The sequence below is a fragment of the Ornithodoros turicata genome, chromosome 3, assembly GCF_037126465.1.
Source record: "Ornithodoros turicata isolate Travis chromosome 3, ASM3712646v1, whole genome shotgun sequence".
In the NCBI taxonomy this organism is placed as follows: domain Eukaryota; kingdom Metazoa; phylum Arthropoda; class Arachnida; order Ixodida; family Argasidae; genus Ornithodoros; species Ornithodoros turicata.
In genome coordinates, this window is record NC_088203.1 from 90,074,352 (window position 1) to 90,097,733 (window position 23,382).

Below are 23,382 nucleotides of genomic sequence, written 5' to 3' on the forward strand. Positions count from 1 at the left end.
ATTTTACCGAACCTTTAGGTCTCTTACTTACCTATATCTTTGGGACATAAATTAGGTCTGAAAAGTGGCGTGCACACCTAAAAAAAGAAAAAAAAAAACGAATGTCACATGTAGCATATGTTCCCGACGCACATACGCCTATAGCAAGTGTCGTATGATCCCACATCACCTGGTTCCTGGTGAAATCAGCGAAATTTTTGTTGGTCGTTGGACAGTGATGGTGATGTGATCAAGAAAAAAAATGAAGATATGAGTCGCGACGAAGTCAGACTGGTCATTGGAATTATTTGACGTACATAGAATTCCTTTGTCCAGGTACGCCACTCGAGTTCGCCAGATCACCAACCAGGTTACAAGAGCAGCAGAAACCAAGGAGATTGCCAAACTGAAATCAGTGAGTTGTTTGAGAGCTAGAGCTCAAGGGATATGATGAGTTTTGAAGCGAAATATTTTTGAGAATCTAAAAACGAACATCGTTGAAGAACGATCCGGAATTTCAGCGGAAATGCTTCTGTTGCAAGTTCCGTATCGGGACCACTCGTTTTTAAAAATCAGTGAAAGCGTTTAGAAGGTAAATATTGCATAGAAGTGAAAGGAGGTCATACTGAATCTAAAAATGTATGTATTATAAAATTCTCTGGAGTAGAGCTTTTTTTTATATGCATTTCAACAACCCCATCTGATGCACTTCTAGTGCAGGAGAAATACGGGAATGCTAAGCCTAACGGATTCGAAAGTTGCCATCTTGTAAAAGGTAGGGTCGTTGAATTGGGTGAAATCACCTCACTTTAAAGAGGTTGGGTCTGTCTTGGTTTGACAGATTGGGGAAAGGGGGGGGGGGGCACGCACTTTGCGGTGCGGGCATGAGACTGTGCCTCCGGTTAGATCAGAAGGTCCTCAGTAAAGATGGCGGATCGGCTTCAAGATACGGGCGATAAAATTTAATTTTTTTATACGTTTCACGCAATATACGAGGGTCATTCCTGCTCAATTTCGTTCCTAATTAGTTCCTCTTTTAAGTAAAAGCGTTTGATTTTTGTTTTTATTGTTTTTTCTTTAAGAAAAGCCAGTGGTCCCGACACTGAACCACATCCTTGCCTTGTCGTCAGAGTTGAAGACGTAACGACATCGTTTCTCTAAGAACAAGTACTCCTACGAATGAAAGGTTCTAACCCAACCTACAATGTACTCCTACTATGACAGCACAAAAAAAAAAAAGAAAAAAAAAGTGACACTGAATAGTATTAGAGCTGCGATTAGGGTGAGAACAGTAACGGCCCCTTATGGCCTGCACAATGATTATTATCGTCCTGTGCACGTCGTACACTTCCGGATAAAAGTTTACGGAACACGCCAGCGGTGTATTTCCCCCTCGGTGCGATACCCTAGCGGCATGCGGAAGCGGGCTTGTTCACTCGTGCTGAGGGGTGGAGGAGTGCGCCGACAACGACACCAATTCAAACCACGTTTCGAGCACATTGAAGTGATACCGAAACTACCACGGTGTGTCGCTACCAGCGCACTCGCTCACCCCTCTGAACGAGTTAACGAGCCCGTTTCCGCTCGCCGGTAGGCTGTCGCACCGAGGACGAAATACACCGCTCGCGTGTTCTGTAAACATTTGTCGGGATGTGTAATGAAATGAAATGTATACTAATTAGAATCTGACGTTTTGCGCTTTTTTCAGGTGATCGCAAAACTGAAGCAAGAAATAGGAACATCTTGAACACGCTATTACAGCATCCCTTGGGCTGACGGGACGCGTATTGCCATCTACGTATTTATATTTTTAGTAAATGATAATGAATGAATGTATATTCCACGTGCATTGAATATAACATTGTACAGCAATTTAGTATAGGCGCATTTGAAAGGAGCCTCGGATAATGCTGTGGCACAATCAAGGTGTAGCGGCGGATGTTTGCGGCAAGTTAACACTGGCTCAGCACCTTAACGCTACACAGAGACGTGCACGAACACACCCCATCGGAAAGAAGTTTGGTCTGCACGAAATGTTTATTAGAAAAATGGCACTGCGATAGTAAACCAGTTGCGTGAAAAAAATAAGAAATAAGAAAAAAAAACGTAGAAATACACGTACGAAGTTCGCTAGGATATAGTCCAGTTGTCTCTTGGTTCCAACTTATGATGCTTGTACTAGAGGCATACTGCAGTTTACAAATACTCTACAACGTGAAGCGCCGAATCGCTCCACTACGGCTGTAAATGAGGAAAAAGGCATATGCATATCTGCCTCCTACGCAACGGATGTCGACAAGGGTCCGCATGCCAAGCTTGCAAACGGTAAGACAAACTGCCTGTGCTTCCTGTTTTTCTGATACGTTCACTCGTAATCATAAAAAACAACACTAAAAGGCGGCGGAACATACTTTTGCACTGAAACTGGTAATACGAAAATTTCTTACGCGTAAAAGGCATATTCCTAGCACATGCCTCGGACGAAGTACGCAGAGCATCTCAACGACTGAGCCGCCATGAGATATGGTAGCCCTAACGTGTTACGAACGGTATCTGGTATACAGGCTGTCCCAGAAAACGTGTAATTGAATTATAATGATAATAAAAAAAAAACTACTCCACGTAGAATCCTGCGGCCAACGGCATTTGTTCTTACTAGGTGTTTGCCACCTCCTGATGTGAATGTCATGTAACTTACGTTTAATTATGTAAATATTTGCGAACTCAACTCGGAAATTTGCCAAGTAAAGGCCACTTTTTTACCACACCAATATGAAGAGCGTGCCGAATTTACTCAAATTTATGATAATTGACAGTGATATTCAGGAGCTATCCCATCGGAAAAAATAGCCGAACATCATGTTCTTCGGAGCACCCGAGCATAACGCGCGACGACTTTTTGAGCGCAATCGTGGCCAGTCCGACGAAAGGAGGTCGCAAACCCAGCCCACAAAGTGATAGTAGAAAAAGTGACAGTTCAAGAAATTGGGAGAGGGGAGGCATGATCCCAGCGGAAGCCGGATGTGATAAGCCATGCCTGCGTTATCTCTTTCTACGATGCCGGTGTGGGCTGGGTTTCCAACCACCTTTCGTCGGACTGAGAACGATTGCGCTGAAAAAATTGTCGCGCGCTCTCCTGTGTGAGCTCCGTAGAGTGTGATGTTCGGCTATTTTTTCCGATGGGGTAGCCCCTCAACATCCCTGTCAATTACAGTTAATTCGAGTAAATTCGTCACGCTCTTCACATTGGTGGGGTGAAAAAGTGACCTTTACTTGGCAAATTTCCGAGTTGAGTTCGCAAAAATTTACATAACTTAGGTTACATGACATTCACATCAGTAGGTGGCCAAAAACCTAGTAAGAACAAATGCCGTTGACCGCATGATTCTAGGTGGTGTAGTTTTTTAAAAATTATAATTCAATGACACGTTTTCTGGGACACCCTGTATACAAGCTCCTTGTGCCGTTTTCTCATGTCGCAGGAGAATGTTTGAACGGCACAATACATGTTCCTTATGGAATAGGAAGGAACATAAGCACACAAAATGATAGTAGACAAAAGTAACGCACTTTGCACACGGAGCCCAGCGAGAAAAATTCGACTTGTATTGGATTGGATACGGTGGCGTTCACGCGTTGAGAGGGAATTGCCGTATGGATCATGGCAGTTCTCAGACTTGGTCTGGACGTTGGGAGGAGGCATTGCCTCCGCAGATCCTTTGCTTTCCCCTGTTTCAGTCCCGCCCCAGCTTTTCTTCTAGCCTCTCCTTATGATTTCCATGTTCTTCCCTGGTCTAGTGAGATCTGTGATGGCTTGTGCGGCCTTGCCATCTACAGTCTCTCGACAGGATCCGCCACGTAATACGCATAGCATGAATGTTCATCATGGTCGTCACTGGAGTTTATCTGGTTCTTGGGCTTGCCGAGCAGCCAAGACACCAGCTAGTGAGTTCTATTGACGCACTCCCGGAGTGAGGCCACGTGTTGAGACCACCCCCATTAATCAGGACTCATGTAAAGGGGCACCATCTCCTCTGTATATTTGGTGGCCTGGACAACAAACACATCAGTCTTGTAGACAGTTCGGCCCTTCACAATCCCAAATTTCGCAAAACCACCTTCAGACAACTCCGAACGCCATTGCTGGAGGTACAATGCTGTGTCTGATGCGTGCTTTATGCTTCCCGTCGCAATTTTCAAATAGGAGACATTAGCATGACTGAGACACCCGCACTAGTGACTCTAGTTTGGGTCTCTCAGTCATGTCAATGTCTTCTGTCTGAAAATTGCGATGGGAAGATATGTGACCTGTAGCATTTGGTGGTGTCGCGTTGTTGCCTACCTCGCGAAGTGGATTTCGTCCGTTTGTATGCATAACGCAATGGCTATTTCGGTAAGCAAACGTCAACGGAAGATATATGGCCACAAGTCAGCGGACTCTTTTCAGAACGTACGCGGGAGAGTGACACAGGAATTCTGTTGAAGGAGTGCGATAGCGCAGAGGCAATACAGAAATATGGTGTATGCTTGTCTGGAACGTCTGTGGCCATAAGCCAACTGCAAGTGAAAGAACGATGTCAACAGGACATCGCCAGAGAGACTGAAGAAACTCTCTTTTGCTTTTTCCTTCTATTGCCTGCGCACAAAAAGTCAATATAGCTATGTTCATAACGGTGAAATATTTTCGGAGACGAGACATGTAAACACAATTGTGGATGTGAGAGATGTAAAATGAAACTTCAATAGACACAGTATACCAGCACACTGAGTGAGGAATGATTGGAATTGAGGAATGAGTTTCTTCGCCAGGGGCGATACCCTGCCCAATTGCTGGCGGCAGGGTTGTAAAAAAATCATGATCTTTTTTAAAAATAAAAAATCTGACTATTTTGATTTAAATCTGATTTTTGATTTAAATCTGATTTTTGATTTAAATCTGATTTTTGATTTCAATCGGATCTTTTAAAACTCCGGTTTGACTTTGCCCGGAATTCCCTTGTCAGCCGAATCTTACGGACTTAGGACGACTTCGAAACAGTTTCGGTTTTGTTTTACCACGCTGCGGCAAATAAAGGCGGCACTGTCGTGATCGAGCGTTCTACTTTTTGCCACCACAATTTCGGGATCCGAAACTTTGCAACCGTGTTGCCGTTTTTTCAGTCTTCTTCTTGGCCGTTAAATCAATTTTCGGCACGATGGCTGGTCAGAAGCGAGATTCAGTGTGGGCGTTTTTTGATGAATTGGCCGTGACTCCTGGCGAGCATGGCACACGCGTGCAAAGTGTAAGGGCTGTGGCAAGGAAATGTAGGGCCTTGTGGTCCGAATGAAGAACCATCGCTCTCTGTGCTGTACGTCGTAGTCGGAACCTGACCTGAACGAACAGAGCGGTTTCATTGACAGGTGCGCAGAATTTTGCTTGATCGGTTGGACAGCAGTGGATCAACGTGCTACACCGTGTTAGGGTCCGAAGTGGCTAGAGCGTCTGCCGTGCAGTCCAAGGAACAGCGTGCAGATGTAGCCAATAAAAGAACAGTGGACAGCTTCGTCCTTAGAACCAGCAAAACGGACGAGGAAATTTTAGACGAGAAAGTTGCAATGTTCATTTACGGCAACGATCTGTCATTTCGCGTCTTTGAAAGCCGAAATTTTCTGAGCATGACAATCACTTAGGCCAGGGTACACACCAGAGCCTGGAAGGCTACTGGACAAGGTCTATGATGCTGAGGTCGAGAACTGAGCACACGATCTTCACGGAAAGGTAGTCCACACCAGCTTCGATGGCTGGAGTACTGTTCACAATAACCCAATCGTATCGACGTGCGTGACGTCGGAAGACGGAGAAGAATACCTCGTGGAAACTCTTGATACTTCAGGACATGCTCATACTGCTGAATATCTAAAAGAAGTAACCAGGACGGTAATAAAAAATGTTGAAGTTAAATTCGGTTGCCCCAGGTGCGCTGCTTCGTGACAGACAATGCTGCCAACGTCGCCAAATGAGAAAGTTGCTTCAGGAATCCACCGAAGACTGTAGTCCGCTTCTTGCATATGGATGCAGCGCACACATGATGCATCTGCTTTCGAAAGATTTGACATCTAAATTTGTAAAGGAGAGCATTATGGCCATTGTGAAGTATTTTCGAACACATCACTTAGCTGCAGCAGCGCTCAAGTCCAAAGGGTCTCCCAAGCTTGCCCTGTCCGAATATATGCGCTGGAACTCTCTTGTTGACTCTTTCGAGCTCTATATAAAAAACTGGTCTACTCTTGTGAAGATTTGTGAAGGACACCGTGACAAGAAGGACGGAGCAATAGCCGCTAACGTGCTCGGCGTAGAGTTGAAAAGGCGAGCAGAAGACACTGTTAACGTGTCCGAAATAAACCTATATCCCCCCCCCCTCCCACACACACACAGGAATAGCCCTAGACAAACTATAGGGAACGAGCTGTTGCATCGCAGACGCTGCTGAAATTAGGAAAGAACTCGAGGGAATACTCGAGGAATTGCTCCAAAAAAACGTCGGATCCGCAGGCAGTGCATAGGAGAGTTTCCCAGGCTCTCAGTGGACCACATTTCATGGCAAACATTTTGTATCCATAAGGTACCAAGGAAAGGTTCACGGCCCTGCAGAAGATGATTGCGCGATGTCCTGGGCACAAGACTTCTGCCCGGCGCTACTGCTGGTGGTTGTCAACTTTAAAGCGAAGGGGGATCCATTCAAGAGGTACATGTTCTGTAACGAGGTCGTGAACGGCGTCACACCACTGAACTGGTGGAGGCCCGTTGAATCGATTTTGCAGCCGGAGAGCCTGCAAACCATGATGGAGCTTCATACCGGAGTCGCATCTTCAGCGGCTGTTGAAAGGGCGCGTTCGTCGCCTGGACTTGTGCAGTCGAAGTTGCGCGATCGAATAGGCATCGACAAGGCGGCAAAGCTAGTCTTCCTTGCGCAGTGCATGAAAGAGAAGGAACAGTGACTCAGCCATATAGTGACTGCTGAGATAGCGGACGTCTTTGTTTTAACGCATCTCCTGTAAACCGGTCACGCCGTATCATCGTTATACATATCATCCGTATCATCGCCGTATCATCGTTATGTATATTTCGAACATTTCGTAATTAGGATGAGCGTATCACCGTCCTGTGGTGAGTGTTGCCAATAAAATACCCGTTACACCACGTTTACCTGCCGTCAACTTTCCCTTTCTTTTCCCTCCCCACGTTTTCGTAATAAATATACGCCAGTGCCAAGCCCACTCATCAAGATGTCGCTCAGTGACACTCACTTTCATTTCTGAGTTTCAAATGGAACAGTTACGGAAGCGATAAAAATCATGATTAATATTTACGATTTAAATCGCCGATTTAAGATCAATGTGATTGAAATCAACCAACCCTGGCTGGCTGTAATGTGGTGGAACCAGGGGCGGACCCAAGATTCTTCTGAGGAGGGGTCCAGCCATGGACAGCGTGCTAGATACGCGATCTAGGGTCAATTAAACACTATGTGAAAAAAGGAAAATTGAGTAGGGGGTCAGGACATCCGGACCCCCCTGCAGCGGAATAATGAGTCGTCCTACAGATAAGACCGAAGTGAGGACGAGACGAGGACGCGACAACAGTAAGGAAGCTGTTAATTATGTAAGTTAAGAAACGTTTTCCTCGCCTGAAATCGTTGGCTTGCATAACTTGCATGCAATGAAAATCGAGTGGGACAATACTCTCGAAGTGTAGATACTAAATTACTGTATTAATCAATTTGTAATTATACACAATTTAATATATCAATTTTGTATATTGCAGATGTACGCCAGGCGGCAGTTACAATAGGAGGTGCTCCCGTAGAGGTGTCGCTTTGACTCTCCCAATCACACACGCCAATGACGAGTTGAGAAATTTGAGATATGGTGCAATCAAACTGTAGTTTAGTCTTAGTGACAAATTTTGAGGAAGCTAGGATAAGCCCTCCTCATTGTCACGCTACAAGAATATCGCTTATAATTGAATGAACGAACATTTATTTTAGAATTTCTACAGCGGACTGTTCCAGGAACCGCGAGGAAGGGTCAGCGTAAACGTGAGTTTTTACTTACGACCTTCAATTTGTGGTTTGAATCGCAACAAATAAGCAACACAGCGATTCACACCATGTTTCACATTCGTCTGGATTAGTCAGTAGGCTAATTATATACTGCTTTCGTTCTGTTTTTGTCAACATCGGTCTCTCCCACACAAACTCCACAGGTCATGGAACTGCTGAAGAACTCTCTCTCATCGTCGTAAATTCACATATGTCTCCGTTGTATGCATCGTCCTGAACCGATAGAGAAGCTACCACATTTCTCAACCGATAACGGCGACGCCCCCATGCGTCGAAATAGTCAACTAACCTAACTAACCTAACCTATAGTAACCTAACTTTCTCGTTCATAGTGACTTCTTAGTCACCATGAACGAGAAAGTTAGGTTAGCTGTATACCTTATAAACATCGGAACAGGCAAGCGGCTACTTCTGCATGAGGTGAGTTAATTTCCTTTCTCATTTCTATCTGTGTTAAACTTATAATGGCATAACGCTGTGCTTGAATGTTCGCGTCCTACTTGTACACATCTTTGTCTATGTACACGGACGCATAACATTTCCTTGCAGTATGTTATACATGACCCAGAGAATAACGTACGTATTTTTTGTAGTTTTGGGTGCAAATCTCGCAATATATAGGACGTAACCTGCTCTCTGGGTGAAACTCGACGTCACCAAATATCTATACCCGAGGGTTTTTTCATCAGTTGATTTTCTGTGGATGAACCGTGTAATTTTATTCTATCATACCCTGAAGGACTCTTAACACGTGTGCATCTAGCAGGTACGACAAAAGTTCTACTACTGAACACTGAGTTACAGAAATGAACTTGTGCATGCTTAACGCATGAATCCTTCTTACATGTTCACGAAGCCGACGCTACATTCACCAATACTGAAAACGCTATCGAGGCACGGCAGCGTGCTGTTAGGCGAACACACTACCAGTAGTACAGCATTCAACGTGTGACTATCTGTATTTTCAGCCCAGGCATGGAGCCTTCGCAACAGGTAACTTATGCTCGATTCCTCTGCGCGGTATCCGCGTTGATGCTCACTCTCTGTGCAGCAAGAGAGAAAGAACTACACTTCGCAATCGGATGGCTTATAGGCGCAGTTGCCCTCTTGGTTGTAGCGTGGGCAAAAGAACTGCGCAAACTGTGCTTCGGAACAACAAACGACGAATCCTCCGACAATATACCACAGTTGACGGTGGACCACACAGGTTCTGCCTACCCTCCATCTGGCTGGTCATGCGACGTCGAAACAACCAGTCTTACAATTGAATGACTGAGTTGCGTGGGCTGTCATATTGTAAATAATCTATATATTGTATATATTGTACATAGTGTAGGGGCTTGTGTGTTGTCCTTTTCAGTGCGTTCCAGCCTCTCAACATCAATTTCCATTGTATTTTCGTGGGTGCTTACCAGTTTTTCACGACGGCGCGTTACTGTAACCGCGTAATCGAAAGACAATCGCGGGAATATGGCGCCGTCTGGTTTTGGTTCCATGTCCCCTTCAAGCGCGGACCCAGGTGACCGGTGCGTCGATATCACGCGGTTTTGTCCCCACCTAAGCGTTCCTATGCGGCGGCGTCATTGTTGCAATTGTTGCATTGTTTCCTCGGACTTGTGAATTTTTATCGTCGTTTTGTTCCAGGCTGCGCGGCACTTATGCGGCCACTCGAGAATTTACTGAGCTCGTCCCGCTCGCCAGCCGCGCTCTTGTCCTGGTCAGAAGACGCCGTGGAAGCCTTCGACTCTGTCAAGGAAGCACTCGCGAGCGCCACCATGCTCAGCCACCCAATTCACGATGCACCAACTTCCCTTCTTGTCGACGCTTCCGACAATGCAGCAGGAAATCGGCGGCATGCGTTTTCCCCTCGCCTTTTTCTCACGGAAACTTTCTGAGACCGAGTTCTGAGAACGTGGCGTGGACTATTTCGAAACTTTCTCACCAGTTATAAAATTAACCAGTCTACGGACATTGCTAGCACTCGCTAACGAACGAAACATGGCGATGCGCCAACTGGATGTTAAGACAGCTTACCTCCACGGTGAACTGGAGGAGGAGGTCTACATGGAACTACCCCCAGGCACGGATCCAACAGAAGTCCAACGGGAAGTCTGCCTCCTACGCAAGTCTATATACGAACTCAAGCAAGCAGGTCGAACATGGTATCGCACACTGGATAAAATACTGACAACAGCAAATTACCGACGATTGGAAACAGATAGGTGCGTCTATGTACAAGAAAAAGGTCAAGACAAAGAAATACTTGGAGTCTATGTGGACGACATATTACTTCTCGCTAACAGGGACAAAGTGCTGCAAACGGCATTGTGCTTTCTAAACCAGAAAGTAAGTTTGAGAGACCTGGGAGATCCTACCAAAATCCTCGGCATCGAGGTCCATCGAAACCAGGACGAGAAGACAATTAGTATTAGCCAGACGAAATAATATCGACGAGATGCTGCATCGGTATCACATGGACGAATGCAGGCCTATTAAGACACCCATGGAAACCCGCCAAGAAGACACCGTCAAGAAACAAAAGGTGCAAGAGAGGCCGGACGTCCCCTACCAAAGCCTCATTGGAAGCCTCATGTTTCTTGTGCAGGGCACAAGACCAGACATAGCATTTGCGGCCAACTACCTCAGTCAATTCAACACAGTACAGCGCTTTCGTGAAAGAACTACTCGCCGCTTACTCCGCCGTCCGACACTTCAGGCATTTCTTGGAAGGTCGGAGCTTTACTATTTGGACTGACCATAAGCCTCTTGTCGGCGCCTTCACCTCCGAACACAGCGTCCCACCAGCCTCAAGCTTCAGGACGTGCTTTTCCCGGGCCATAGCGCACCCATTCTTTGCGACAACACCTGCGCTGATCCTCGCCCTGTCATACCAGCGACTTTACGAAAATCTGTCTTTGACAGTATTCACGGGCTTGCCCACCCAGGAACGCGTGCTTCCATCAAACTTGTCCTCCAACGCTTCGTCTGGCCCGGAGCACGTCAGGATATTCGCCGCTGGGTACGCTCTTGCGTTCCATGCCAGCTCTCCAAATGCCATCGGCACACGGTTTCCCCTTTGGCAGCGTTCCTGCCCCCTACCGACCGCTTCACCAAGGTGCACATTGACCTGGTCGGTCCATTACCACCATCCAAAGGAAACCGCTACATACTCACCTGCGTCGACCGGTTTACGCGGTGGCCGGAGGCAACGCCCATTCCCGACGCTACTGCTGCCACCGTCGCTACGGCATTTTTGGCGACTTGGGTCGCCTGATTTGGCGTTCCGGAGGAAGTCGTAACGGATCGGGGCCCGCAGTTTGAGAGCGCCCTGTTCCACGCTTTTACCCGCGCCCTCGGAACTGAAAGGCTTCGAACTTCTGCGTACCACCCCGGCTGCAATGGACTAGTCAAGCGTTTTCACAGCCACATGAAACAAGCTCTCATGGCGCAAAACCGCCGAGATCACTGGACCGAAACCCTTCCGTTGGACCTTTTGGGTATCCGATCTGCCCGCAAGTCCGACTTGGGCTGCTCTTCCGCGGAACTCGTCTACGGAGCCCCGCTGCGGTTGCCTGCGGACGTTTTTTACCCGCCTCCCCAGCCTCTTCACCCTTCCACTTTCGTCGCCCAACTCCGGAACGCCTTCGCAACCCTCCAGTTTACTCCCGCTCGTGCCTCATCTGTGGCGGCACCTTTCGTTCCCACCGAACTGCAGTCCACGACCCACGTATTTTTGCGCACCGATCGTCTTCGTCGCGCCCTGGAACCTCCTTACTCCGGCCCTTACAAGGTACTGCAACGCGCTTCTATAAGACCTTCCTCATTGACGTCCGCGGCCGGCCCGAAAGTGTGTCGATTGATCGGTTGAAGCCCGCATTCCTCGACAACATAGCCCCGGACCACAATCCTGACTCATCTCTACCACCGGGTATAGTCACGCCACCCATGCCTCCAAGACGTGTCACTTGGGCTCCGACTACTCCCGCTCCAACTTTCCTTCGGAACGCTGGAAGGGAGGCATATGTAGCGCGACGACAACGACACTACAATCCGCCCACGCCAAGCACTCTTGCCTCACGCAGGAATTAAACATTCTTCTTTCGCTCACCGACAATGGCTGTTGTAGTCTGTCCTCATTCTTCTGCGAGAACCCCACATGTATACATAAACTAATTTATGGACACACGCACACGCGCGCACGCACGCACGGATCTGCGGCTCGTCTTGCGTGTAGCGAGGAGCTTGCATGAAACTCCCACGGCCCTGCACCCGCAAGCCGCGCTTACGTTGCCCCTTCAAAGACTGAGGGCTTTTCTGCTACATAAAGAGAAGTGAGACGGATTGATAAGCTTCGCATGAAACGTCAATGTGCCACAATATGCCTTTCGATTTTGCGCGGACTTAGTGGACTAAACAACGAGAATTAGCCAAGGCAGGCTACAAACATGGACGGCACTGACCGGAAATGAGAAGGTCCAGGTTCGAATCCTTGCGTCAGCAGCCTTTTACCTGAGCTGTTTGGTTTTGCGGTCAACTAACTGGTCTGCCTCATCACAAGACCATCGAGAATCACGCGTACCTCCAGTTTAGTGCAACCCGGGCTTTACGGCCATTCCTGTAACGTGCAACAGGACGGTCCCGCAATGTTCGTAATGCTGAAACAATGCTTCGAAATTCTTGATCAACAAAAAGTCTGAGAGAGGGAAGAGAGAGGACGACAACACACACGTCTAGCTTGTCGTCTTCTGACTTCCCGGTCTCGGCCTTTTCGTTGCTCAAGATATATAATCTCGCCCTTGCCCTGTTGCCGAAGTCTACCGCCGTCTGCTATAATAATGCGAAGTTTTCTTTGCTTTTCGTCACGAGTACACGCTTCGATACCGGTTCCTTCGAGTTTCCATATTTCGCCACTTCTAGCAGGTTTTGTGTGGGATGGGCCCAAAATTTTTAGAAGTCTTTCTTTACACTCCTAACAAATTGGGAACACAGGAAAGCAGATGAATGTAGCTAGATGGGTTATTAGCAGCAACGATGGATTATGATATTCACTGTATCCAGGAAGCAACAAGAAACACACACAGACACACACAAATCGGAACAGAACGCTGAGTCATGTAGCAGGGTGAGAGTACTAGAGAGTTTTAGTGTACAGTACGCTATCGCGTTTTGCGTACGTAAGGGATAGCGATGGTGGTTCTGCGCACGCGCAACCCATAAACAGAGCTTCGCGCAGTGCGCAGAACAACCATGCTATCCCTTAAGTACGCAAAAGCGATAGGCATACGATGCACTAGAACTCACTAATGAGAGAGCCCCAGTAGTTGCCTCTTGCATGAATGTCATTTCCGAAAACTGTGCTGACATGCAGAGAAAAAGGAGTTACCTAGGGATTGAGCAGCATGAGAGCGAGAGAACAAAAATCGTTCGGTTGATTTACAGAATATGCTCGTGAATGATATTAACCTGTAGTTTGCAGCCCTTTGTCTATCGCCTATTTTAAATATAAGGATAGCAAGCTTCAGAATTATTGTGGTATACAGCAACATAAGCGATAACTTCCCTCGAAATCAGTCTTTTGGCAATGTAATTGGAGTACACTCACACGTAAGGTGTGTCAGCCTAATACGATGACAACTTTAAGTTGTCAGTATACCGGGTGTTTCCGTTAAACCCCCGGGCTAAATAATTCGCGAACGGGTGCACCAATTGAATGACTTAATTTTTTCCAAGTATCTGTCCGATACCACCTACAAGCTGCTCACCGTGTGAATGAGTGGGCGGCGCTCATTATTTAAATAGAAATGCAAATGAGTTTCGCAAAAAAAAACGTAACTTCTAAAGTAGGGCGCTGTCGGCATTAAAATGGGTACTACCTTTTAGAGAAACATCTGCCACTGAAGTGGGCCATTTGTTGCAGTAACTAATTGGTTTCAATTTACATATTTTTGCCGCGGTGTAAAGGACGTAATTCATAGATGTAGTTCGTTGGTGTAAGGTTCGTAACTCATTGGTGGATAAGGGAGCGGAAGAGTGAGTAGTATAGAAGTTATGAGAGACACAGGCGACGAGAATCCTTGGCGCGTTTACTGACCTCTGGGCCCACTTCACTGGCGTATTTTTCCCGCGCGCGGCGGGCGGCGCGTGTGCGGAGGGTTGTCAGTACGCTTACCGGCGGGGGGGAGGGCTGCACGTGCGCTTATCGTTGCGTATTTTTTAGCCTGGCCCGACTTCTTTCGCCATTTTTCCACCTGGGCCGACTTCACTCACAATTTTTTTCCGCTACAGCAGGTGTGCGGTGGGCGGTTTACATGCAGGTATAGACATGCAAAGGGCAGCTATACACAAAAGTAAAAGTGAAAATATATTTATTAAAGTCAATAGTGCCCAGAATTATGCTGTGACTCCGTGTGAAGGAGAGAAACCCAACCAAAAACCCTGAAGCAGAAGAAACACAATACGATACACGTATCAAAGATTCGCTGCGCGGGCGCTTACCATCGCACATTTTCAGCCTGGGCCGACTTCTTTCGCCATTTTTACGTCTTGGCAGACTCACAAATTTCTTCCGCTACACCAGGTGTGCGGTGGGCGGTTTACATGCAAGTATAGACATGCAAAGGATAGCCATACACAAAAGTACAAGTAAAAATATATTTATTGATGCCAATAGTGCTGGGAATTATGTTGTGACTCTGCGTGGAGGAGAAAAACCCAGCCAAAATACCTGAAGCAGAAGAAACACGATACGGTACACATAAGGAAGGATATACTTACTTATTGCAGGTACGATGCAATAGTATTGAAGAGGTATCACACAGAAAGAATGAAACACAATATTTTTTATTAACGTTAATCATACACACAAGTTTTCAATGAATCAGAATTAAAATGGTATAGCACATTTCATACATTTCATCAAAGAAGATATTCTTAATCAGTACGGTTACAATCAAAATTACAAGTTTTGTTATAAAAGTCTAATACTCTTCTATACCTGAGCACTATCATTGTAACAGTGGAGTTTTACTTTCAATTACAAGTTCTGACAGATGTAAGTAATTTTGGGTACAATATGGAAACTAAATTTACTATGTCTTATTTCAACATGACACCAATTTAATTAATCAGTTTCTTATGAAGTGAATAGTGCAGACATAAGGAAATAATTCAAATCAACACAATACAGTCAATAGCTAGCACTAATAGAGAAACAAACCGACGTATCCTCCAACATGTATGGAAAATAATAGCGGTACATTACTATATCAAAACGAGAAATAGCGGAATTTTAATTACAAGTTCTGATTGCTGTAAGTAATTTCAGGCACCATATGGAATCTAAGTTTAATATTCCAACATGACACAAATTTAATTAATCAGTTTCTTATGAAGTGAATAGCGTAGACATAAGGAAGTAATCCGAATCAACACGATCAACAGATAGCATTAATATAGAACCAAACCGATATATCCTCCCACATGTAGGGAAATAATAGCTACACAATACCATATCAAAACCAGAAACAGACACCACATTTAATCAAAGAAGATATTCTTAATCAATATGATTACAATCAAAATTACAAGTTTTATTATAAAAAGTCTAATATTCCTATATGTGAGTACCATCATTGCAATAGTTGGGTTTTAATTTGAATTACAAGTGCCGGTAGATGTAAGTAATTAATTGTGCACAACAGAGAGACCCTGGAAGACCATGGAACACATAGAGGGATGAAAGAAACACAAGAGGAAAATAAAATCTATCACAAAGGTCACCACACTTAGCTTAAGCAGACAATCTTAATCGATAAAATTACAATCAAATTACAAGTTTTATTACAACAAGTCTGAGTCACGATCAGTAATACTGCAACACTAATAATTTCCTCATGATCATGTTTGTTATTAAGCGTTGTAAGGCATTTCGAACACAACATGGAATCTAAGTTGCATATGTTTCTAAAGCAGGGCGCCGTTAGTATTAAAATGGGTACTACCACTTCTAACGATGCGAACACAAGAGCAAATAAAATCTCTAAGAAAGGACAAATACTTAATTAATAATTTTCTTATGAAGTGAATAGCCCAGATGTAAGGAAATAATCAGAAACAATTTAATCAAAGATATTCTTAATCAATATGATTACAATCAAAATTACAAATTTTATTATAAAAAATCTAAGATTCCTATATGTTACCACCATCATTGCAATAGTGGGGTTTTTGCAAGTGTCGATAGATGTAAGTAACTAATTGTGCACAACAGAGACCATGGAAGACCATGGGACACATAGAGGGACGACACGAACACAAGGGGAAATAGAATCTATAACAAATGACACTACAATTAGTTAAACAGGATAATCTAAATCAGTATAATTACAATCAAAATTGTCTTATTATAAAATTTCCGAGTCGCGATCACTATTATTGCAACATTAATAATTTCCTCATTATCATGCTTGTTATGGAATCAAATTTATATGTATATGTTTTCTTCCAACATGACACAACTTTTAATTAATAAATCTCTTTTTAAGTGAGTAGCACAGATGGAAGGAAATAACGAGAAACATCACAATCAATACCTACCAGTCCAGCTCCATTTTATTTTTTCCTTAAAACCAAAACCAAACCAAAATAGCTGCCACTAATAGAGAGCCGAACCCGTGCATAATTCAACACGCAAACAACAGATACATGCAGGACAATAATAGCAAACAATCTATGAAAACGAGAGACATTACAAATTTAATACTGTGACTAGCACAGACGTAAAGCTGAAGGACAGAGGAACACTCTAAGCGGCGCCACGTAAACACCAACAGAGGAAAATAATCTATCATTTGAACCATCATAAAATCATCTTCGTGACTTAATCTAATCGAACACTAGACAATTTAAATTCTAATGAACGCTACACACTAGGGCTCGGGATCTAACACGTTGAAACATTTTATACGCCGTTTAGATTGACGTATAGTCTGGAAAACGTTTCCGTATGAAACGTTTAAACGTTTTGTTTAATGCGAAACGTTTAAACGTTTTGTGAATGCGAATAAGCATTATTTCTCGTTTTGATATATCTCGGCCCAGGCTAAAAAATACGCAACGATAAGCGCTCGTGCAGCCCTCTCCCCGCCGGTAAGCGTACGGACAACCCTCCGCACACGCGCCGCCAGCCGCGCGCGGGAAAAAATACGCGAGTGAAGGCGGCCCAGGGGTCAATAAACGCGCCTTGGTTTGGTTTCTCATCGCCTGTGTTTCTCATGACTTCTATACTACTAGAGTGTCCTTTTGCGCTTCTCCGTGAGCAGCCGCGACAAATATATGTAAACCGAAACCAATTAACTATGCAACAAATAACCTGCTTCGTTGGCAGACTTTTCTCTAAAAGATGTCTACTGAAGGTCCCAAAAGGGGTAGCACCCATTTTGACGTCGAAGGCGCCCTGCTTTAGAAATTACGTTTTTTCGCGAAACTCATTTGAATTTTTATTTAAATAATGAGCGCCTTCCACTCATTCACACGGTACACAGCTTGTAGTTCGAATCGGACAGACACTAGTAAAAAAGAACGTTCTTCGATTGATGCACCCGTTGGCGAATTATTTAGTCCGGGGATTTAACTGAAACACCCTGTATATAGTGTCTGTGCCATGAAATGGGGCTCATGAAACTGACATTGGAGTAATACTGGAGTAATTTTAGTCCTTTGGGGGACTAAATGCAATGCCACAAAAATTATTCCATTTAGGGAGTAAATGCACAGGGGTAAATGAATGTCACAGAGTCGGGACAGCATTTCACGCTCTGTCCCAGCAGTCCCAGGTACACAATTCATCTACATGAATGAAAGTACTCTCAATTAACCCGTCAAGTGATATAAAATCTTGTGACATGCATAGGGCGCAATTTTGCAAGAAAGAACCTCTAACTATTTCATTCTCTGTGTAGGTGAAAAATTGCTAAGTTAGCTAAGATACATATAGCATTATTTCATCGAATTCACGAAGAGCACATATTTACGTAGACTGTCATTTAGGAGACAATTTGCTAAGCTCAGTGACTATCTGCGGTCCTGGGGAGTAAATTTCGGGGTTAGGGGACTAAAATGGGGAGTAATTGGGAGGGGGGAAACTAGGGGACTACAAGCTGCAATTACTCCCCATTTCATTCCTTTTTTTATTAGAGAGTACGGTACGTAAAAATTTCGTTCTATTGGGATCTCGTAGTTCGGGAACGCTACGAAATATACTGTCTCTAACTAGGAGGCCAACAATAATTTTGCGGCATCGTGGAGGTGGGCATTGCATTGAGTTACGCCTTCCTCTCTCTCGAAGGACGCCAAAAAGTTTTAATGGCATGCGGTAAAGGGCCCGGAGATGGACAAATTTATTCTGTCCACATACCACTGTGGTTTGTAAGTAGAGTAGAACCCCCTAGAGCAGACAGACCTAGCCCTGACAAATTCCACTGAGATAAATCAGGCTTATGAAGTCAGCGCATGCCAAGATCCTTTGTGAACGCATCCGCGATATTCGGATACGTCACAAATGCGGCCTGTTGCCCCGTTGTATATGGATCGCCAATTTGCATTCATTTCGCAGTTATGTTGTGCCAAATGACTTCGTTACTCCCCCTTCGTCAGGGCAGAGTTGTTCAGCCATTGCCATGTTGAAAGAAAGAACAACACCGCGATCGTTTCGCAGCGCGAGCGTTGCAATTACCTCATAATGCGTCGGTGATACGGAGCGGGTTTGTGTTTCGATGGTCAGTCAGACGACAGGAGGAAACTAATCCGTCGCGAAACATGCGATTTAACGGAGCGTTTATTGTCCGTCAACGGTGTCTGTTACAAAGTTCTGTTGCGGGTCATGTATCGTAATGCATTCTTCTAACTAGCGCTGACTGCTTGAAATCATCGAACGCATCCTGCTATATCTTCGTTGACGGGTGATGGATCCCAGGAAGTTAATTTGAGATAATTGAATCACATAAATTAAGATTAGCGCTAGGTAATGCTTTGGCAGGCAGAGCTGGAACGTTGATGCGCGGCATTATCTTGAAAAGCGTAGTGGCGTACCGCATAGAGAGGGACATACAAGACGAACCGCGTGAAATTAGCGTAGAGACTGCGTAATTGGCTGTTCCTGAATATTGTACGTGTGTTGTGTCAACTAAATCTGCGTTAGTTCTCGAAAATATGCGAAGGAATTAACGTTATTAATCTCAAGTCATTTGGGGAAACGAGTGGGGAGTATCTGAAACCATAATTAAAGCCTGGATTAAAAGCAGTGGGACCGTTGTAAAGGGTTTGTTGGTATAAAAAGCGCAAATAGGGAGATGACGATGGATATGGATGATGTAGCAAAGGGCTTGGGTACAATAAAGGATGTATATATGGCTAAACAAGTCTTTTTAGAAAGAGAGAGAGAGAAGAACGTTTCTGCCATTGCGGCCTTTCCATTGTGGCACGTCTAAAGTAAGGCATGTACAGACACACACCTTTATCACATTACCATCACCATCTAAGGCAAGCGTTTCGAAGTGAAGGCGGTGGGGAATAGCTTCGACATCACTCCATCTTGCTTCATTTTGGCCAATTAATGACACTAAGTAGAGTCAACAGCACTATTCTGCACGTCTGCCTATGTTCTGCAAGTCCCTCAGCAAGGACCTTACAGAACGGAATGCGAGAAAGTGATCTTTGTGCAAAGGAGTGTACAAAATAGAAAGAAGCGAAACAAGTCGAACAACAATCGAAGTCCTTATCCAAGCGTCTCTTTTCGCAGCAGAAATTACCTTAACGCAACAGCGCTTTGACGCATAGACGCGGGAGCGAAAGCGTTATGTAGAAGGAAGATATGCCCAGTATCGAGATAAGTGTAAGGTACGCTGCACCTTCATAAAAAAAGAAAGAAAATAAGATTGAAAACATTTATACTGCGTTTTGATAGCAAAATCTCATTTTTTACAATAACGTTAAAGGTATAAATATTTAACACAACACTCACCTCTCAGTCGATATGATAGGGTACAGCGCCAACTCTCACATCCCCTGTGTTTTGGATATCTCTGTCTTTTCTAAGGACCGGGCCGGCTTGCCGGAATGACCCTGTGCAGGAAGAACACGGAACGCAAACATAAATAGTTTGACTTACCTTACGTGTTATTACATTGATGGATATCTCCTAGATGATCCCAGCTATAGTGTCCTTACCCCTTTCATAAGGCCAACCCCATTCTCCCCGTTGTCTCGCCAAGGAAACGTGGGCAACAATGGCACGTCTTATCTGGCCATAAAAAAAAGTGAGGTCCCTTATCGTGCTTCCCAGACGCTTATTCGCGCCCACGATAAAAATGATGCAACGTACAGACCTCTTTTCTTCTCTCGTCACTTGGAGCATGTCTTCTTTCTTTTTCTTATTATCTCGTTTTTTCTTTTTGTTTGGTAGTTGCAGGCAGGGGCGGATCCAGACCCTCGGTTTGGGGGGGGGGGGGGCGGTTTCTTTGTCGGAGCGCGTAGCTGGGGATGGGAGAGAGAAAAATCCTACACTGTAAACGCTTTCACACCTTTAAAGGTGTAATAATGTGCATGGCGCACGCCCTTTTTGGTGTAATTTTGGTAACATCATAATAGAGTACGGTTTAGCACTAATTTTTCTTTACTCGCATGCTGTCTGTCCTCCGAAAATTCAGTCTTTCCAGTCTCAACATTGTTGAACGGTATTGTAGACACTTGCACGTGCTCGATTATCGCTAGCGATGCATATATGCATTAGCACGTATCTACTATATCCAAGACGTAATGAGAGCAAGATTTGAACTGACACCTGATCTTTTGTAATGCGCTCTGAATTTTGTAAAATATCAACCTGGAGGTACAATGTTAGGCAACCAGGTTTAACGTGCATGGCGCACACCTTTAAAGGTGTGGAAAAGTTTACAGTGTATGTATAAACTGACGTTTTTTTTTTTTTCGGGGGGGGGGGGGGGGCGATCGCCCAACCGCCCCCCGGTAACGTATCGGAAACCTATATACACGGAGACGAAAACAACAATAGTGAGTTTTAGTACAACGTAGGTTGTCGCCTTTGCGTGCGAAAAGAATAGCGCGTTGGTTCCGCGCAATGCGCAAAGCTCTGCGTGTGTCTGGCGCATACGCAGGACCACCAACGCTACACCTAGCGTACGTAAAGGCGATGGCGTACGATATACTAACGCTCACTAAGGGTGGTTACGGAAGCTGAAACAGAAACGAATATGGGTCTGTAACGGAGGCGGTGGCGGAAACAAAAAAGATTCCGTTACCTATCCCTGGTTAAAAGTTCGCTTTCTCCTCGCACATTCTCGCGCTAATCTGTCAAGTTGACCTTCTTTCATGGTCATCTGCTATCATGCGAAACCTGCTTTCTGTGTCGTGTCCCGGTCATGTGATAGTTGTTGCCTCCCTATCATGTTCGCTTCATTTAATCTAGTGGCGTGATCAGCTAGTCCTCACCTGCTCAACAGCTCTACAGGCACATCCGCGCATTGTTACCACATCAGTGCGTTCGAGAGATATGCCTTCACGTATCTTACATGGAAAATGTATTTTCCGCGAGACAGATATTGGCAGGCTACGACGGTTATCGATATCCTAGCTGTGATCATTTTTCCGTTTTGTTACGCAGGATCTGATTAGGCCAATAGCAGCGGCGCGTGTGGCTGCAACTCCCCGGAGTAAGTCCGATCGATGTCGGACACTGATTAATGATTCCTTCCCACAGCGCAAGGAGGAACGCCAGGTGTTACATAGGCCGTCGCACGCGAGACACTGAATGAATTGATTAACCACGAAGGTTCTTCCACTTCGTGATACTGACTATGGGATGATTTCGATCGTCGTATAGGAGGCCTCCGGCAAACGACGTTACCCTCGGGACCTGGTGCTCGGCCAAGACACTTTTCTTCTGTCCATGGAATCTCCGGTAGCAGAGGTAAGTGTCTATCACAGGGGCAGGAACTAATACGACGATGAGTCGACCAATACACATTCACAAACCAAACGCCCATATTAAGCAGGGTTGCCAGATAGCGAAAGCTGCACGTAGCCAAATTTTTAGCCCGGCTAGTCGAAATGTACCCAACCGGGCATATTTTTTGTAGCGAAAAAAGCCAACGGTCTATGCATTTACCTTTTGCTTTTTCACCGTGCCTCTCGTGGCGAGTTCGACTGACGAACTGCCTGAACTGTTTCCGACTGCTAGCCACGTTCCTAGTAAAGCCCCACTGGTTGTGGGCAACTCTTTTCCCGAACTCTAGACAGGGAATTTGTTCTATATGTGGAATTTATTGCATGTGGTATACTATATGACGTGATGTTGCATATAATATGTAGACGACGTGAGGTAGCAATTAGTATATGAAATACGCAACAGGGCAGCTCCAGCCACGAAACCTTCCATTGAGTTACCAGTGCATCAACAACAAATATAGGTAAGGATGATGTAGTGAGTTTCTGTGTGTAAATGTACTGGGGTAGTCAGTTCCACTTCGTCGAAACTCACGTCTTCATTTTTTCTTTATCACATCACATCAGTGAGTTAGCAGAAATAGAGCACCTTATGAGTAATTGCTGGGAACACGTGCGAAAAAAAAAAGAAGAAAAAGTGCAGAAGCGTAATTAAAGAAGGCTGCTTACCTGAGACTTGGGTGAATGACTTCCTAGGGCATCTTTCATTGCTCTTGGGCCGTTGTTCTTACAGGTGCTGTCAATAAACGGTACCATACTTGCAACCGACCTCCCCCAAAGTGATAGTCGACCGGTCCATTGCTATTTGTACCGTTCTCCGCTAGTCGAGTGAGGTTGGGACAAAAGTTTAAAGGAGCATGGAAATGATCGGAATAAAATATGACGGGAGAAGTAGAAATTACGATTCTGAGCCCAGTGATACATATTCGCACAAAAAGTTTGAGCGTACCGCGCAGTCCTGGAGCGCGAGGGAGCTTTGAATCTCGCGGCAGAAATGCCCCCTCACTCGGCTGCCAGCCGCTGACGTCATATGGCCGCGCCGTCTTTTTCTTTTGTTTGCGATATCTCCGGCGTCGCGGCGCCGGCAAGCCGACCGAGCAGGAAGCGTTGTTGTTCATCGGACGTCGTGGAAAGGACAGGTGATGAACTGAACACTCTTTAGGCGACACGTGTGCTCTTCTTAACGAAACGTTTTATGGAGGTGGAGCCTAAGCTCCGCCAGCTTCGATTTCGCCACACGAATGTACCGGAGGCTGGTAAGTGATGCTGCTAAGTGTGAACG

The 23,382-nt window shown here is 45.2% G+C and overlaps 1 protein-coding gene and 1 long non-coding RNA gene across 4 annotated transcripts in view; one reads left to right on the forward strand and one right to left on the reverse strand.

The window, feature by feature from the left end:
* The window catches only part of LOC135388798 (uncharacterized), an 81,996-nt gene extending 80,181 nt beyond the window's left edge, over positions 1–1,815 (forward strand). For all 3 annotated transcript variants that reach the window (XM_064618606.1, XM_064618605.1, XM_064618604.1), the window contains 2 exons: positions 316–394; positions 1,688–1,815. In XM_064618606.1, the coding sequence (XP_064474676.1) occupies positions 316–394; positions 1,688–1,726 (118 nt within the window). In that variant the 3' untranslated portion in view covers positions 1,727–1,815. The remainder of the gene's footprint in view (positions 1–315; positions 395–1,687) is intronic.
* On the reverse strand, positions 40–20,372 carry LOC135388800 (uncharacterized). The gene is made up of 3 exons (XR_010421514.1): positions 20,307–20,372; positions 20,101–20,201; positions 40–77 (listed from the first exon to the last, which is right to left on the reverse strand). It is a non-coding gene; the product is annotated as an uncharacterized LOC135388800 (long non-coding RNA).
* Positions 20,373–23,382: the final 3,010 nt, after the last annotated feature.